Source organism: Hyperolius riggenbachi, chromosome 9 (genome assembly GCF_040937935.1).
Source record: "Hyperolius riggenbachi isolate aHypRig1 chromosome 9, aHypRig1.pri, whole genome shotgun sequence".
NCBI lineage: Eukaryota > Metazoa > Chordata > Amphibia > Anura > Hyperoliidae > Hyperolius > Hyperolius riggenbachi.
Window position 1 is genome coordinate 123,858,909 of NC_090654.1, and position 18,058 is coordinate 123,876,966.

Here is an 18,058-nt window from a genome sequence, read left to right on the forward strand (position 1 = left end):
AGGGTGAAGGCAATTTTCCCCCGTCAGCGCCCCTCCCATTCATCCACCAATAACTATCACTACTCATCACACGTAAATGATCTATACCTTTTTTTTTTTTTTTTGCCACCAATTAGGCCTTCTTTGGGTGGTAGATTTTGCTAAGAATTATTTTATTCTAATGCATTTTAAACCAGAATAATAAGAAAAAAATTGAAAAAAAAGTTCATTATTTCTGTTTTCAGCCATTATAGTTTTAAAATAAAACGTTCTACTGTGGATAAAATCCTCACATTTTATTTGCCCATTTGTCCCGGTTATTGCAACGTTTAAAATATTTCCCTAGTACAATGTATGGCGCAAATATTTTATTTAGAAGTAAAGGTGCATTTTTTCAGTTTTGCGTCCATCATTAATTACAAACCCATATGGGCTCAAGGTAATAAGGTGTACAGTAATATACCTTCACAACATACATATTTTAAAAGTTTAGTCCCTAAGGTAACCATTTATGTATTTTTTTTAAACTGTAATTTTTTTAAACGCGTTTTTTTTTTTAAAGTTAACCTTCCTGGCGGTAACCCCGGGGTAAGCCGCGCAGGAGGTTTTCTCAGGCCCTGCTGGGCCGATTTGCACAATTTTTTTTTTGCTGCACGCAGCTAACACCGATCGCTGCCGCCCCGCGCCGATTCGCCGCTATCCACCATGCCGTGCTGCCCCCCCCTAGACCCCTTGCGCAGCCTGGCCTATCAGCGCCAGGCAGCGCTGAGGGGTGGATCGAGACTCCCGATGACGTCACAACGTCGGTGACGTCATCCCGCCGCGTCACCATGGCGACGGGGGAAACCCTCCAGGAAATACCGTTCTTGGAATGGGATTTCCTGATCGCCGGAGGCGATAGAAGAGGGTAGGGGGATGCCGCTGCACAGCGGCTATCATGTAGCGAGCCCTAGGCTCGCTACATGATTTAAAAAAAAAAAATTACAAAAAAACGACTCCCTGCCCCCTGGCGGTTTTTAATAGGCTGCCAGGAGGGTTAATGGGCAGGGTGGGGAGTCAATAAGTTTTTATTGTGTACTTTTTGGCCACTAGGTGGCGTTAAGCACGCACCAGGAAGTGCAAGATCTTTTGTTTTAAATTTCACTGTTCATGAATCATATACCTCCTGATTGGAGGCATTTGATTCATTTGCAGGGAATCGTTTGCCTCTGGGGAACACTGGTTCCTCTTCAGCAATCGATCCCCTGTAATAGTGTCAGGGAAGGGGCTGCCTGCATGCAGATGTGCGTGCACAAGGGCAGCAACACTGCAACAAATTGTCCAGATTGCCTTTGAGTGGCGACTTTTGGACAAATATATCTGTCCAGATTGGCTTAAGTGGTTAAAGTGAACCAGAAACAAAGCACCCTCATGTAATTTACTAATTTATCAGTGGGAATATTAGAGAAAACACCTACCCTGCTTTTAGTTTCATCCTTCTCTGCTTAGTCTGCCTGTTATCAGCTCTGATAAGAATCCCCGACTGAGCATTCAGTCTAGGTTTGACCCTGAATCATTATAGCCGAGTCAGTCTTCTGAGAAGTCTTTTCAAGCCCAAGCCAGCCCCCTCCTGGCTCAGCTTTCCTGCTTTACATACTCACAGCATCACAGAGAGCTCTGTGATGGGAGGAGCTCCTCCTGCCGAGGAAGATGCTCTGAAACAATAGACAAGTGTGGCTGCTGCAGTATTTCATCTGTGATCTGTGTGCAGGGCCGGATTTGTGGGCAGGCCACATAGGCCGAGGACTAGGGCGGGGCAAGGGCTGGGGCGGTGCTGCAGGCAGCCATTGGTAGATACTAGATCAGCTGTTCTGTCATTGCTTCTCTGCACGCAACTGTTTTCTTTCTCCAGCGTCTCTCCTTCAGGCACTGCTCTCTCTCTTGCCTCCCGGGGTAGGGGCTACCTTCACTCTGAGACTGAGGGGCGTGACTGAGCAGGTCAGAGGAGACCCGGGAAATTGGAGATTAAGGTGGACAGCACTGTTTAGACTAGTAATGCAACAACTTTCTGCTTCCAGCTTCTGTGCTAGTCTTGCTGAGTGCCTCTAAACACTCTGTGCAAGTCTCAGTCAGTCCAGACATCCCAGTGATCTTTTCCTGCAGAACGTTACCCTGTAAAGTGTCACCCTCCTGCATACCTGGAATTCCTTAGCACACTAGCAATGATAGCAGAAACATTGCTTATCATTGCAGTGTAATGTAAAAGAACAGGATGAAAGCATGGGGGAATGGAAGTGAGAGCTGGCTGTGTCTGCAGAGACTTGCAGAGTTGATTAGTGGTCCTCTGTGCTGCTATGATTGCACCCTTGTGACAAAAGGTGTCTTCTGACATGAACATTAATGTGGAGCTATGTTTGATTTTTATGCTGTGTTGTAGTTAGGTGTTAAAATTCCAGCACAACTGCAAAGGTTTGTTAGTCCATTCATTGCTGAAGACACTATTTAGTTGGCAGTTGGGATTGCTTTAGGGCTCATTCACACCATGGGCTTGATTCACGAAGCCGTGATAACTCATATCACGGCCGCGCTAGCGTTTTGTGCGCGCTGTAACGGCCGTGTTTTCATGTGAAAATTCGTGATTGCGTGTGAAAACCGTTACGCGCGTAATAGCGTACGCACAACTCCAGCGCGACCGTAATAGGAGTTATCACGGCTTTGTGAATCAAGCCCCATGTGCAGCGTGTCATGACGGACAGAACTGCACATAGTGCCCACAACGCAAGTAGCATGAAAGTCTATAGACTTTCAGGTTACCCTTCACACTACAGTGTGCTTTCCTGTGTGCTGCGTCGTAATGCAGCCAGGAACAGCCTAGCACAGACACATGCATTTTTTTTTTAATAGAATAAAAGCTGCTGACCTATGTGATTTAGCACATTTCGATGCATGTATGAAATCACGTTCATGCATGCATTGCCTAGTGTGAATGAACCTTTTGTATCACTTTAAAGGTTTTGAAAAGACTGAGTACTAGCTGTTCCTTTTACAGAGGAAGCCTTATTTGAGACTGATGTACTGATCTATATACTGACAATATATGTACCCTTCTACTGGAATGAGTTCATAAGACTTGAAATTTGTTTCTATCCTCTGAATTGATATGTAGCTTATTATTATTATTTAGTATTTATATAGCGCCGACATCTTCTGCAGAGCTATTCATAGTGTATATTGTCTGGTCACTTAAAGGGAACCAGAACTGAAAATATAAAGAAGTTAGTTATACATACCTGGGTCTTCCTCCAGCCCCATACGGGCTGATCGTTCCCACGCCGTCAGCCTCTTCTGCCCGCAGCTATGAGAACCAGCTCTGCGCTGATCCGTCAGTCGGAGCCAGTCTAAGCGTAGCAGAGGTGCGCTCTTTGCGTATCTCTGCAGGAGTGTATGGAGCGATACGTAGAGGGCGCACTTCTCCTGCGTAGGCCGGCTCCGATGACGTCAGCGACAGGAGCTGGTTCTCGTAGATGCAGGCAGCGGTGGATGGCGGCGTGGGATCGATCAGCGCGTATGGGACTGGAGGAAGCCTCTTTTTCATTTTTTCACCTAGGGTACATCTCTGGTACCCTTTAACTGAGGGACTTACAATCTAATCCCTACCATAGTCATATGTCTATGTATGTATCATGTAGTGTATTTATCATAGTCTAGGGCTAATTTTGGGGGAAGCCAATCAACTTCTCTGTATCTCTGTAGGTATTGGGGTGTGGGAGGAATCCGGAGTGCATGGAGGAAACCCACGCAGACATGGAAAGAACATACAAACTCCATGCAAATGGTACCCTGATGGGATTCGAACTGGGGACCCAGCGCTGCTAGGCAAGATTGTTAACCACTATGCCACCATGTTGCCTTTCTATGAAGGAAACTCAGGAGTTGATGCACTAACCAGCAGTAATATTGCTGTGCAGAGATAGCGCACACATGCAGTTGGCAGTACTATTACCTGCAGTGTACTGCAAGTTATGCTATTTAGAAATGTTAACACAATTCCTTATCGGGCATGTGATGTTGGGAAAATATAATTACCCCAACCCACCATGTGACCAGCTTTCGTTTTGTGTTGTAGCTAATCAGATGCAGGGCTGTTTCACATGTACAGGCTTTATTGCCACACGGGAGGGGCGGTTGGTGAAAGTGGGCCTTGGGTAGTAAAAAGTACAAATCCGGCCCTGTCTGTGTTCAGTCATCATCGTTCTCTCGTGCAGTTTCATTCCTACTAGAGACACTTCCTACAGGCAGCCACACAGCATACCAGAATAATGAAGTTGAATGCACACAGATGAAAGGCTGCAGCAGCAGCCCTGCTTGTCTACAGTTTCATAGAGCCTAGACAGCGCATCCAGAACAGCTCATAACCTGGAAGCAGAACAGGTATGAGCCGGCCATATTGGACTTTTCCTGGAGCAATAATGGATAAAAAAAAAAAAACAAACTCAAAAAGGCACACCAGAGCGGCGAAATTATCAGGTAGAGCATTTATTGTTTACAAGCTATTGATTGATATGTTTATTTTCTGTGAAACGTTCATCTGTTCATTTGTCTACAAAAGCTTCATACACATGCTAGATGAAACACAGGCAAGGAGGCCGATAACAGTGCCCCCTGTTGCCGCCGCCGCCCCCCCTCCATAGCAACAGAACTAGCCTGTACAGTACCTGCCTATAATTTCGTATTTCTATTCCATCACACCCAAACACTTGCCACAATGTAGTGACTGTGAATGGCAGCAATAAATAATCACTGCATTCCAATTGCATGTATGAGTACTGAGGATGCTGCTACTGTGTTACTCTAAAAATATGGTACCAAATATGGTACCCTGAAAATAAACTCTGGTGTGACTTTTTCAGTATTTTTCCAAATGCTCAAAAATAAGATATTCCATTCATGTGGCAACCCTGTTTCTTTACTTTGTAAAGGGTCTGCTGTTTTCTTTTGCCAAGTGATTTTTTACATGAAGGCGGCCTGAACACTATGACTTTGACTAAAGGTTGATTTTTTGTTGTTGAAGAATATAAATGTAAATTTTTAATGGAAAATATAAAACATCCCCTGAAAATAAGCCCCAGCTCATCTTTTTCAGCAAATAGTAATATAAAACCTTGTCTTATTTTTGGGGAAAAGGGTAGTATATCATCTGATATTAAGATTATTCATCCACTAGGATTTCAAGATTAAAATCCAAAACTGATCAAGTGAAATCCATTTCATTAGTTAAAAAAAAAAAAAAAGTATAAGGATTAAAAATTAACTTTTCACAGTGAAAAATCGTTTGTGCAGCTATCCATGCAGGTTTAAAGGGACCCGGTACAGGTTGTAAAATCAGAATTTGCACTTACCTGGGGCTTCCTCCAGCCCACCGTAGCCCACGAGTTCCCCCGGTGTCCTCCTGGCTCCTCTCCCGGTTCTGTTGGATGCTCCATTATTCTACGACTTCAGCCTGAAGTAGTCAGGGCTGCTTCCCGCTGAGGACGATATGCGTCATCACACCAGCCGGCTGTGCATCATGACGCCTGCCAGCTTGACAGTTCTGCGCTTGCACGGTTCAATCTTAGTGAACCGCGCATGCGCAGGACTCTCACACCGACCGGTGTGATGACGTGTATCGTCCGCAGCGGGAAGCAGCCCTGACAACTTCAGGCCGAAGTCATAGAATAATGGAGCCGCCAGGAGGATGCCGGGGGACCTCGCGGGCTACGGTGGGCTGGAGGAAGCCCCAGGTAAGTGCAATTTCTGATTTTACAACCGGCTCAGGGTCCCTTTAAAGCAAACCTAAAATTAAAATAAATGTACAAGATAAATAATTTCATCCAAAGAACTAAATAGTCCCTGATTCATATTTTCATTATAAGGGCTGAAAACCTACACCTGAATTTTCATCCAGACATAAAGTCAAACTGGCATAGCTGCTGTTCATTCAGTTACGCAGCACAGAAATTATGACCACACCAAAAACACTCATTGCTTTCATCAGAGAGACTGATATGTAGTCAGCAGGGCTGTGGAGTGGAGTTAAAGAGTTGGAACATTTTTTAGGTACCTGGCGTCGATTGTTTCATAAACTAAAGAGTCAGATTATTTTTGTACTCACTCCATAGCCCTGCAAGGGTTGTGGAGTAGCATCAAGAAATCTGAACAATCTTGGGTACCTGGAGTCGGATGATTTTTGTACTGACTCCACAGACCTGGTAGCCAGTACTCTGACTATGCTATGATGTCAATTTCCAAAAATGGACAGAAGTTTGTGTTTTGAGGTCAAATTGGTTAGTGGTCTCACCAACTCAATCCATACTGTAAATGGTGATATTAAATCATTCCAAAATCCAGTCCTCCGTCCTATAACCCAATTATAGGATGATTGCATACAGTATGGGACAATTTACATATTCAGCAGTGATTCATTGTGGGAAACCTCAAATGCTCACTCTAACCTGAATAATGGCAAATGCCTTCTGTTTTAAGAAGGCAAATTTCTGTTTTGCATAGCGTTTTAGTAAGAGGGCTTTTTGGTCTTTTTTTACATACCAGGGTATGTAAACTTTTGATCAGTGTAATTTGAGTAGTTTCTGTAGTGATTATGATAAAAAAAAAAATAGAGTAAACACAGTTGTTTGACAATAAATGGTTTCAGCCAACCACTAGTGCAAGAAAAAAGTTTTTTGTTATCTATCTATCTATCTATCTATCTATCTATCTATCTATCTATCTATCTATCTATCTATCTATCTATCTACACACACACACACATATACACACACACATACGCACCTGCAGTGGTTGACTTGCCAACGCCTCCTTTGCCTGAAGCTACAACCAGAACGTGTTTGACACCTGGAATTGGCTTCTGCTTTGGTAGACCACGTGCCATCATCTGGCTCTGCCTGTCCTTCAGCTTGTCTTCATGAGGGGACTACAAATAAAAGATTCAGTAAACCAAACACATTACATACTGGCATATGGAAAATTCACATCCACATTAAATTTATCTAAAGTGGATGACAAAGAAGAGAACTATTCTGATAGTCAATTGTAACGATTGGTGTCAGCACACAGAGAGAATCTGATTATTGGCGATCTGCAGTATCACCAAGAATGCAGATATATACCCAAGGGGTGGGTGACAGCCAGCAAGGTCGGGCAGGCCGGGTCGGCAACACACAGACAGATAAAGTACAAAGGCAGTAAGCTGATTCGGTATCCAAGACAAGCAGGGTTTGGCAACAGGTAATCAGAATGGCAAGGTACCGAATCAGTGATCAAAGGAGTGGTCAGGAAAGCAATACGTCATAACAGATATCAGAACAAGTTCTAGTCTGAGGTGTGAGGGCCGTGATCTCAACACCCTGGAACCATGCTAGAGAATAACACAGATGATATACAGTATTCCTAGTCTGGGGTGTGAGGGCCGTGAACTCAACACCCTGGAACTATGCTAGAGAATAACACAGATGATATACAGTAACTGGCTAAGTATGGATTCCCAGGTCCTCCTGGTTCCACCACACTGAACGATCTGACTAAGGTCTGAGTGCTAACACATAAGCATTCGCAACGCCAGACAACCAGCAACTGAACAGCAGGAGATATATATAGTAAAAGCGCTCCCCAGCGCCGCCCAGCTCCCATCAACCAATCCCTGAGTGAGCCGGAATCAGCTGACCGCACTGATCAGCTGATCTTCCTCCTATTGGTATAAAGAGCCTGTCTTGCAGCGCGCGCGCGCATAGCTCTCCATCTGTGTGCACTACTAGGTCCAGACAACCCAGACACATGTTGCTGCGGGGAAACCGCCGCACTGGACGCGGAATCCGCCGCCCTACTGTCAGTACATGCGGCGGCCCCCACACCATTCTTCCCATGTGCACTATTAGTTCCAGATAGCCCAGCCGCATCCTGACGCGGACAAACCGCCACATCAGACGCGGAAACAGCCGCCTTACTGCCAGAACACGCGGCGGCTTTTCCGCTATTCATAACATCAATGCAGGAGGTGTAGCCAGGGAAAACAGCGCCTATGGCAAACTTTGAAATTCACCCCAAGGAGGGGGCCCTCCAAATATTTTAATATGTGGTCGCAATAGGTCTGCCTATACATATCCCCCAAATAACAGGCAGCTTTTCCCCCAAAAAAGATTTAGCCAGGCAAAAGAATGCCCCCCAGATAAAAACTAGAATCTGTACGGAGAACCCCAAGGATGCTACGGAGCAACACCCCCCCCCAGTAAGAAACGCACATGGCACATGCCATACTTGCACCCCTGTAGACACGCCTCTGTCAATGGCCTTAATAATGTGTCCTAATACTGTATTGAGTGCCATAATATGCAAGTGTTAAAACCCAGCCCTGCAAGATTGTGAGTTAAAGGGTAGCAGGCCAAAAACCGAGTATAGTGCATATGCTAGATGTAGAAGTAAGATTTTCTTCCACCGTCTTCAGCCAGAAATAGAAAAATCTGGGTCCCTACCTACTTTTAAACAGAAAATGTCCTTTATTTATTCTATGAGCACCACAGAAAAGGGTCTGTGTGACCAAAACATTATACATCATTCATCAACAAGTCTTGATTCATATAGTGAAATAATCGGCAATATTCACAGATATTTCACTATAACCTAAACTCTCCCTACTCTCACACATAACCCTCCCCTGGTGGTGCCTAACCCCAAGACCCTCTTGGTGGTGCCTAAGACTCCCTTGGTGGTGCCTAACCCTAAGACCCTGCTGGTGGGGCCTAACCCTAAGACCCCCCTGGTGGTGCCTAACCCTAAGACCCCCCCATCCCCCGGTGGTACCTAACCCTAAAACCCCACCGGTGATTAATAACCCTTCCTCCCTGGATAACTAACACCACCCCGTTTTTAAAGATAAATAAATTAATTGCAGCCGCCAGCTAAATAGCATAGCGGCTGGCCCCGGCGCCTGCTATTTAACTGGCGCCCATTTTTGGCCATGCTTTTATTAACTGCTCCGATTTGAAAGGGTTGAGAAATATTAGACACTTTGCATTGATTTAGCCAAAAATACCATAGGCTAAAAAGACTGAGGTAGTCAGAGGGGCCTGTATATTTAAAGAGGAATTGTAGTGAAAATAGTATAATTAATAAAATCTTATTTTTTACAATATTCATTTTTAAATTAGTTATTGTTTGCCCTTTGTAAAATATTTCCTCTCTCCGATATACATTCTGAAATTTAGCATTGGTGGTGACCTCTTTATCGGTCTGCTAGGGGATCTGTAAGGAATGTTCGTTACTGAGAGTTCTATGCACAGAGGGAGATACTGTTTGCTTGGCAGTTGGAAAAATGTGCTATTTCCCACAATGCAACAAGGTTTGCAGACAGAAATAGGTCAGGCCCATAGCCATAACATCACACTGTGGGGGGTGTTTCACAACAATATCAGCCATACAGGTGTCCTTGAAGATCTATGGATCCTTGGAAAAAAAGTTAGCACATGTGAGGACCAAGGTAACTTTACATAATCAGACAGGAAAAATCTCTGAAAAACTTGCCAAGACCAATCCAAAAAGAATAGGCCCGAGTTATACTCAAAGGACAGCATGACTTTCAAAACATGGATGAAGGGTGCTATCCAAATTCTATGAGCAAGAACAGTAGCAGAATTAGGATCTTAAAAGTCTCCATTAAAAGAAAAAACAAAACAAAACAAAACAAACTTTGCACAAGCGCATCATCACCTCACAAGTCAATTGTTCATGATGGGCAAGGCCCACACCACCCCCAACACAATCCACAGAAGAATACAGTGGATGATAGTGAAGAGAGAAAAGGAGAAAAGATGAAGAAACCTAAATCCACCAAATTTTGCCTAATAGCTAAAGTGAAGTAAAACTGCCTAAGTTACTAACTGCCCACAACACCAGGCCTAGCTGGAAGTCACATAACGCAATCCAAAAGCCCTCACTGTACCTCTGAAAGAAGCCAGAAGATATTAGAGAGCCCAAACCCCCAGACTGGTTGAAACGTCAGGCACAAGTATGCATATATTGGGAATTCCTGTCTGGACTGGTATTACTCATGACAAAACAAATCCAGTGAGTCAAAACTGCTGTTTTTCCAACAATAAACAGCTAGGCAATGCTGAGTTCAAAATGGTACTCACAAGACTGGGATGCCCAACAGACAACCATTTCAGTTGAAAGGGTCCGCACCGTCTAAAATATAAGTATTTATTGAAGCTCTTTAAAACATCATAGGCAAAAGATGAATGTGTGCCGGGTCACCATTGACGCACGGCGTTTCGGATACAATCCTTCCTCAGAATGGTTCCAATACACACTATCGTATTCTCACCAACATTGTCCATTATATACACCTATAGAGGACCTGATAGAGAACTACAATCACTCCCAACAATTTGCATATATGCATATTCACATCTGCACGAGCCAATGAAAATAGATCTAATATTTGTAAACAGTATAGAGATCATCATGTGAGAAACAGCAGGAAAACTCATGTCAGGCTTATCAGGTTTTGGAAAGCTCCAGCGGATCCGCATAGTGTCGCACCAAAAGCACTTCTTATTCATCCCAAGATGTGTAACACACATCTATTGGATTGATCCAATCATCGTGCCACTAGGTGTTACATAGCGGAGTCGGCTGATCCCAAGCTCTGCCGACACCTTTACCCATCCCAGCAGGGGCACTAGATTTAAGATACAAGGTTTCTTTACTTGTGATTCTTTACTAGATATGTTGTTTATATGTTGAAGTGCCCTTGTGGGATGGGTAACATTGGAAAGACTACCCAGGCCTTGCGGGATAGAATGACATCCCACAAGTCTAATATTAGAACTAAAAATATGGATTTGTCAGTATCTAAGCATTTTGTGACTCATCATCACAGTTTTACACAACTTAGGGTGCAGGTTTTGGAAGGAATCCCAATTCAGAGGAGAGGGGGGGATAGACATAGACAGTTACTTAAACGTGAGAATTATTGGATCAAAAAACTGGAGACTCTAGAGCCTAAAGGATTAAACAGGGAATATGTGAATATGCAGATGTGAATATGCATATATGCAAATTGTTGGGAGTGGTTGTAGTTCTCTATCAGGTCCTCTATAGGTGTATATAATGGGCAATGTTGGTGTTAATACGATAGTGTGTATTGGAACCATTCTGAGGAAGGATTGTATCCGAAACGCCATGCGTCAATGGTGACCCGGCACACATTCATCTTTTGCCTATGATGTTTTAAAGAGCTTCAATAAATACTTATATTTTAGACGGTGCGGACCCTTTCAACTGAAATGTACAATCCCTGTGACTCCAGTGGTGGTCACAGCACGTCGAATCCATTGGTGCGGATGTGATTGAATCATTGACAACAGACAACCATTAAAACATTTTCAGCTGTATTTTTTTTCAATACTGCCCCGATCCCCACACTTGAAGGTGGGATTTTAGTCAGGCCGCTCTCTATTAGGGGTTGATCCTTTTGTCTGCAGTTTTGGGCCTCTAAAACATGTTTGTAGGTATAAGGAAATACCACCAAACATGCCCCCTATGGGTGTGCTATAGATTACTAAGGCAGGGAATACACTTGTCAGAATTGTGGGCTTTTTGCTGTGTATGGACAAACGTGCATCGCTGCACTTCCAATACAAGTCAATGGGCCGTTTGGCAATTTGAGTTTTTTCACATTTGTACCCATAAAGCTTTTTGCAAATGTCAATCTACTTCTTTTACCTGCATATCGCACGCGATTGTAATTCTATTGTACTTTATTTGAACCCCAAAATGAAAATTAAAAATCATGTGCAGAAATGGCAATTGTCGAGTAGTGGAGAAATTAAAAGATGCCCACGATATTGCAGGGATAAATCAATTAACCCTTCGCACACTCACATGCAAGTGTTCAAACAAATGCATTCACAGATTTACTCATCCAGGCACAACTGTTATCCCTACAGCTAAATTAAAAGCCAGGGTTTTAGTTCACAGAAGAATGCATTCTTATGCTTAGTCACCTATACTGCGTAGAAGTACCCAGGTAAACATAGGTGTCCTAACTCTGGCCCTGTAACATGCATAGTGCAGACATGCAAACACATTCATTGCATCAAACCTATCAATGGATTAGGAGCACACATCCTAACTTCCTCTCCTGGGAAAGACAGTGCATCTTACCAATCGCACAAGGGAGCTAATGTTATGTGTCCATGTGCACCATGCGCATACACCAGCATAAGCTGTCTGCATGCTGACAAACATACAGGGGAAGGGGGGAGTGCACCGAATTGGACCCTAGCCACAGGGGTCAATGATAAGAATAAACATACATATATCCAGGCACATCGCCTCTAGTTAGGACATTAAATAAATTATTAAGGAAAGGGAGGTGCTGAAGGGGGTGTGGCTAAAAACAGCAAAAATCAATTAACCCTTCGCACACTCACATGCAAATGTTCAAACAAATGCATTCACAGATTTACTCATCCAGGCACAACTGTTATCCCTACAGCTAAATTAAAAGCCAGGGTTTTAGTTCACAGAAGAATGCATTCTTATGCTTAGTCACCTATACTATATTGCAGGGATAAGTGGGCTCTGTCGAGAACCGGCCCGCGGCACGCCTGCGTATACGGTTCCCGACTGCGAGTTTGACCAGATCGAGAGGGGAAGCAGCCTTAGTCGAGCTACCACAAGGCTGTGACCCCTCAAACACTTCTCACTGCCACCATTAGCTGTTGCTAGACACGTCTACTCGGCTGTCGAGTGCTCAGCACGCAATCCGCATTTTCGGATTCGGGTCAGCTTTGCGCTTTAGGCCGAATACGGGAACGCCACACACACACAGTTGCAATCTTACACTGTAGTGAAGCAAAACCACCAACAGTTGTTCCGAACGATACTGTTAGCCACTCCGAGACTTCCCACTCTGCTGTTGAGTGCGGAAGTGCCCCATACACACAATGCAATTACAATCTTATACGGTAGTGTTGCTCAATCATACAATCAGGCATGGACTTATACACCGTTACACTTCAGTCTCCTCTACTAGGCTATGAGTGTTAGTTTAGTACAGTGGAAGTCAAACTTATTAAATAACGATTTAATATTCCAGGAAAATATGGAACAATGCAGAAAACAATATATACAAAACAAAGTAAAAAGTTACAAAGATAAAAGTTACAACAATACACTCAAGGATATTTGCATAAAAATAAAACGGGAATCAAAACGCTACCAACTTGAAGGCCTAAACGTTGTTTGCGGGAGAACGCAGCTTCTGGTCAGACCAGGTTAGCCCTAGCGTTTGCTATCTCTAAAGAGCTTTCAGTTGTGACTATCCTAGCTGCTGTTTTATAGCAAAATTGGTGCCCCGGGGCCACCCCAATGTCCCAGGTCCAGGAATAATCCAATTTCCTGTTTAACGTGTGCAACTTCAAAGCGTTCCTGAGTTAGTGTTTGATCTTTTCAGAGATTTCACAACACTTCCATAAACCCAATTTCCACAGGTAAAACTATAGTCTAATCCATACATCAAAATATTGTGAAGTGAAGATTCTTGGCTGTCATATGTAAATTCCTGGCCCTGTGCTGGTGTGAGCTGCGTCAAAGCACACTGCAGCCAGTCCAGGTGACAATTGCTCCCAAGCACAATACACATCGGAGACAGTATTTCCCAGAAGATCAAAAGGTAAGGACATGACTGGCTATGGGCATAATTAGCCATCTCCTAATTAGAGGCTAGGTAGACAGTCCCTACTTGAATGTCTAGGTTCATTTGCCTATTCAACGTAATTGACCTATTCAAATGCAGAAAATGGTAGAATTAATTTACATGTACATACAGGAACTCCATGAAGCCAGCTGCCAGCCTGGCATACCTACACCTCTGACATAATATACAGCAGATAGAAAAATGAAACATATGGCTTCCATGCGATACGGCTGCTATGTTCTGCATATTACCGTACATATCATCATCATCATCACGTATATCCTCACAGGCTCCCTGCCTAAAATGGCAAGAGGTGCTTTGAAATGTCTAAGGAAGTTTAGCTCACTTTCTCAAGAATGATGACAATTATTTGAAATGTACCTTTACCGGCACAATGCATCTGGCTTCCTTATGGTACCTCTGTAAACCAATAAGGCTATACAGTATATAGTAAACACCAAGATGAATGTGAAGACAACTACTCTACTTATCAAATAAAATCAAGCCAACAGAGTGAATACAGTTCCTTTATTATTACTATAACAATATTTATATAGCGCCAATATCTCCCTTAACAATATCCAGAGTATATTGTGATATAACTGTGGTCCTGACAGTTTGTCATCTGTGAACCTCATTGCATTGTGGGAAATGATGGATTTTTCCAACTGCCAAGCAAGCAATAGCTCCCTCGGTGCATAGCACTCTCTGTAACAAATATTCCGTACAGATCCCCTGGTAGAACTAAAAATGTCACCACCAGTGATACATTGCCGAATGTAAATCAGGGAAAGGAAAGATTTTACAATGGGCAAACAATAAATACATAATCTATAAATGAATATTAAACAAAATAAGCAACTTTATTCATTATGTTATTTTCACTACAGTTCCTCTTTGCACTCTCTCAGAAGCACAGAGGAAGTGAGTACAGTCAGCTCTGTGTTCACAGGGAAAGGCCTTCCCAGTCAAAGCAGGTAAAATGTCAAAAGCCAGAACTAGGGTCTATAAACAGTAATTTGAGCGCTGGTAAACTGGCAGGCACCGGAGCCACCCGCCATGCAAATTGCTGCTATAAATCGCGGGTGTGCAGCGCCCTGTGTTTCCAACCGTCAGTAAATTTACAGGCATTCCACAAATTTACATACAAAATTAGCTGCCCATGAATTCCGTAAGGAATTCGGCAGCGTCTGTAAAAGGGCGGCCAGTCGGCTGCCCTGTGAACAGGAGGGGTGGCAGCACAAGGAAGAGGGAGTAGCGGGCACAGCGGCAGGGAAGAGAGGCCGTCTCCCCCCTTCTCACATCTGGGGCTCCCCCCTCCAGGACTAAGCATTCTGGCAGCCGGCGGGGACTTACCTCTGTCGTGTTCCAGGCGCTGGAGGGAGCTCTGCATGCCGCTGCTCTGGTCTACTCAGAAACTGAGCTCCCTCCCATGCCTGCAACAAACATGGCAGAGGTAAGTCCCTGCCGACTGCCAGAATGCTTAGTTCTGGAGGGGGGAGAGAGGAAGGGGGAGCCCCAGGTGAGGGAAGAAGGGGGGGGGGGAGATGGCCCCCCTTCCCTGTCGCTGTGCCTGCCACTCCTCCTTCCAGGCTAACTAGATGGGGGGACACCTATAGACCTGGCTACTTATACTGGGGACACCTATAGACCTGGCTACCTAAACTGGGGCCACCTATTGACCTGGCTATACTGGGGACACTTATAGACATGGCTACCTATACTAAGGACACCTATAGGCCTGGCTCCCTATTCTGGGGAAACCTGTAGACCTGGCTCCCTATTCTGGGGACACCTATAGGCCTGGCTACCTATACTGGGGACACCTATAGACCTGGCTATCGAAACTGGGGATACCTATAGACCTGGCTATACTTGGGACACCTATAGACCTGGCTATACTTGGGACACCTATAGACCTAGCTACCTATACTGAGGGCAACTATAGACCTGGCTACCTATACTAAGGGCACCTATGCCTGGCTCCCTATTCTGGGGGAAACCTATAGACCTGGCTACCTATACTGGGGGCACCTATAGACCTGGCTATCGAAACTGGGGATACCTATAGACCTGGCTATACTTGGGACACCTATAGACCTGGCTATACTTGGGACACCTATAGACCTAGCTACCTATACTAGGGACACCTATAGACCTGGCTACCTATACTGGGGACACCTATAGACCTGGCTACCTATTCTGGGGACACCTATAGACCTGGCTACCTATTCTGGGGACACCTATAGACCTGGCTATCTATACTGGGGGCACCTATCGACCTGGCTATCTTAATTGGGGATATCTATAGACCTGGCTATACTTGGGGCACCTATAGTTTTTGCTATCTATACTTAGGGCACCTATGCCTGGCTCCCTATTCTGGGGAAACCTATAGACCTGGCTCCCTATTCTGGGGGCACCTATAGACCTGGCTATCGAAACTGTGGATACCTATAGACCTGGCTATACTTGGGACACCTATAGACCTAGCTACCTATACTAGGGACACCTATAGACCTGGCTACCTATACTGGGGACACCTATAGACCTGGCTACCTAAACTGGGGCCACCTAGTGACCTGGCTATACTGGGGACACTTATAGACCTGGCTACCTATACTAAGGACACCTATAGGCCTGGCTCCCTATTCTGGGGAAACCTATAGACCTGGCTACCTATATTGGGGACACCTATAGACCTGGCTACCTATTCCAGTGACACCTATAAACCTGGCTACACCTATAAACCTGGCTACCTATTCTGGGAATACCTATAGACCTGGCTACCTATTCTGGGAATACCTATAGACCTGGCTACCTATTCTGGGAATACCTATAGACCTGGCTACCTATTCTGGGGACACCTATAAACCTGACCACCTATTCTGGAAATACCTATAGACCTGGCTACCTATTCTGGGGACACCTATAAACCTGGCTACCTATTCTGGGGACACCTATAAACCTGGCTACCTATTCTGGGAATACCTATAGACCTGGCTACCTATTCTGGGAATACCTATAGACCTGGCTACCTATTCTGGGAATACCTATAGACCTGGCTATCTAACCTGGGGACACCTATAGACCTGGTTACTTCCACTGGGGACACCTATAGACCTGGCTACCTATACTAGGGGCACCTGTATTTTGGGGAACAGCTGCCAGATTGTGTATGTTGGGGAAACCTCTGCTGCCAGATTACATGTATTTTGGGTATTCGCTGCCAGATTGTGTATGTTGGGGGAACTGCTCCTTCCAGATTGTGTATTTTGAGGGAACCACTGCCATATTATCTGTATTTTGGAGAAACCTCTGCCAGATTACATGTATTTTTGGTGAAATTCTGTCAGATTACATGTATTTTGGGGAGAAACACCACGGCAGAGTTCAAGCTTCCCCCGCAGACCTTTTACACTACTGCTAAGGTCACATATATTTGGCCCCACCCATGACCACGCCCATATTTCTGTTGCATGACCATGGCCATTTTGGATTTTGTCAGTAAATTTTTATATCTTTGTCAGTAAAAAAAATAATGTGAAAAGTTGGCAACACTGGCGGCGCCCAAATTAACATTTCGTCTTTGGCAGGGAAAATATTGGCAAAAAGGGTCGGATGGCGACGTGTTTGTGTGTGTGTGTGTGTGTGTGTGTGTGTGTGTGTGTATGGGGGGGGGTGATGTTTGTCTGTACTGGTAGGAGAGAGAGTGTGTGTGTGAGTGAGTGTGTGTGGTCCATAGTGTTAGGCATGGGGGGTGGTTTAAGGTAACCCTCCAGGGGGAGTGTTAAACACCAACTGGGGGTGGGAGTGTTATGGTTAAGCACCAGTAGACAGAGGGTTGTGTGTGAGAGTAGCTTTAGGTTAGGTCATAGTAAAATATAGTTTTTATAGTATTTTACTATTGGACTAAGCAGTAGAATATCAAGGTATTTTTAATTGCTATTCTACTAGCGGCTATCTCTGGTGCCATTTTTACATGCCTCCCAAATTTTCCTCGACTACATAATGTGGGTGATGGAGGGATTTAGGAAGTTCATAGTGACTCATAGTTAGTTGAGCATCTCACATCACATCTGACATTCGCACATGAAACCAGACTTGCAAATCCAGCAAGTCAGATTATAAGTGAATAATATAAAAATGCACAAAACCTGGTGCTTTACTAATAAGATAGTTCATACAATATGCATAAGAAAAAAAAAAAAAAAAAAAAAAAAAAGCATGAGCCTGGATCACCCCTTATCACGCATACCATAAAGATTTCATAAGAAAAATGTGTTGTTTTATTATTCAAACAGCACTGGTCCTTTCTATCCTGGTTAATTTTCCTTCATATTA

The 18,058-nt window shown here is 44.2% G+C and overlaps 1 protein-coding gene across 3 annotated transcripts in view; it reads right to left on the reverse strand.

Annotated features, from left to right (window-relative positions):
- NUBPL (NUBP iron-sulfur cluster assembly factor, mitochondrial) overlaps positions 1-18,058 on the reverse strand; it is a 78,149-nt gene that overhangs the window by 59,494 nt on the left and 597 nt on the right. For all 3 annotated transcript variants that reach the window (XM_068253459.1, XM_068253461.1, XM_068253460.1), the window contains exon 2: positions 6,787-6,928. In XM_068253459.1, coding sequence (XP_068109560.1) covers positions 6,787-6,928 — 142 coding nt within the window. The remainder of the gene's footprint in view (positions 1-6,786; positions 6,929-18,058) is intronic.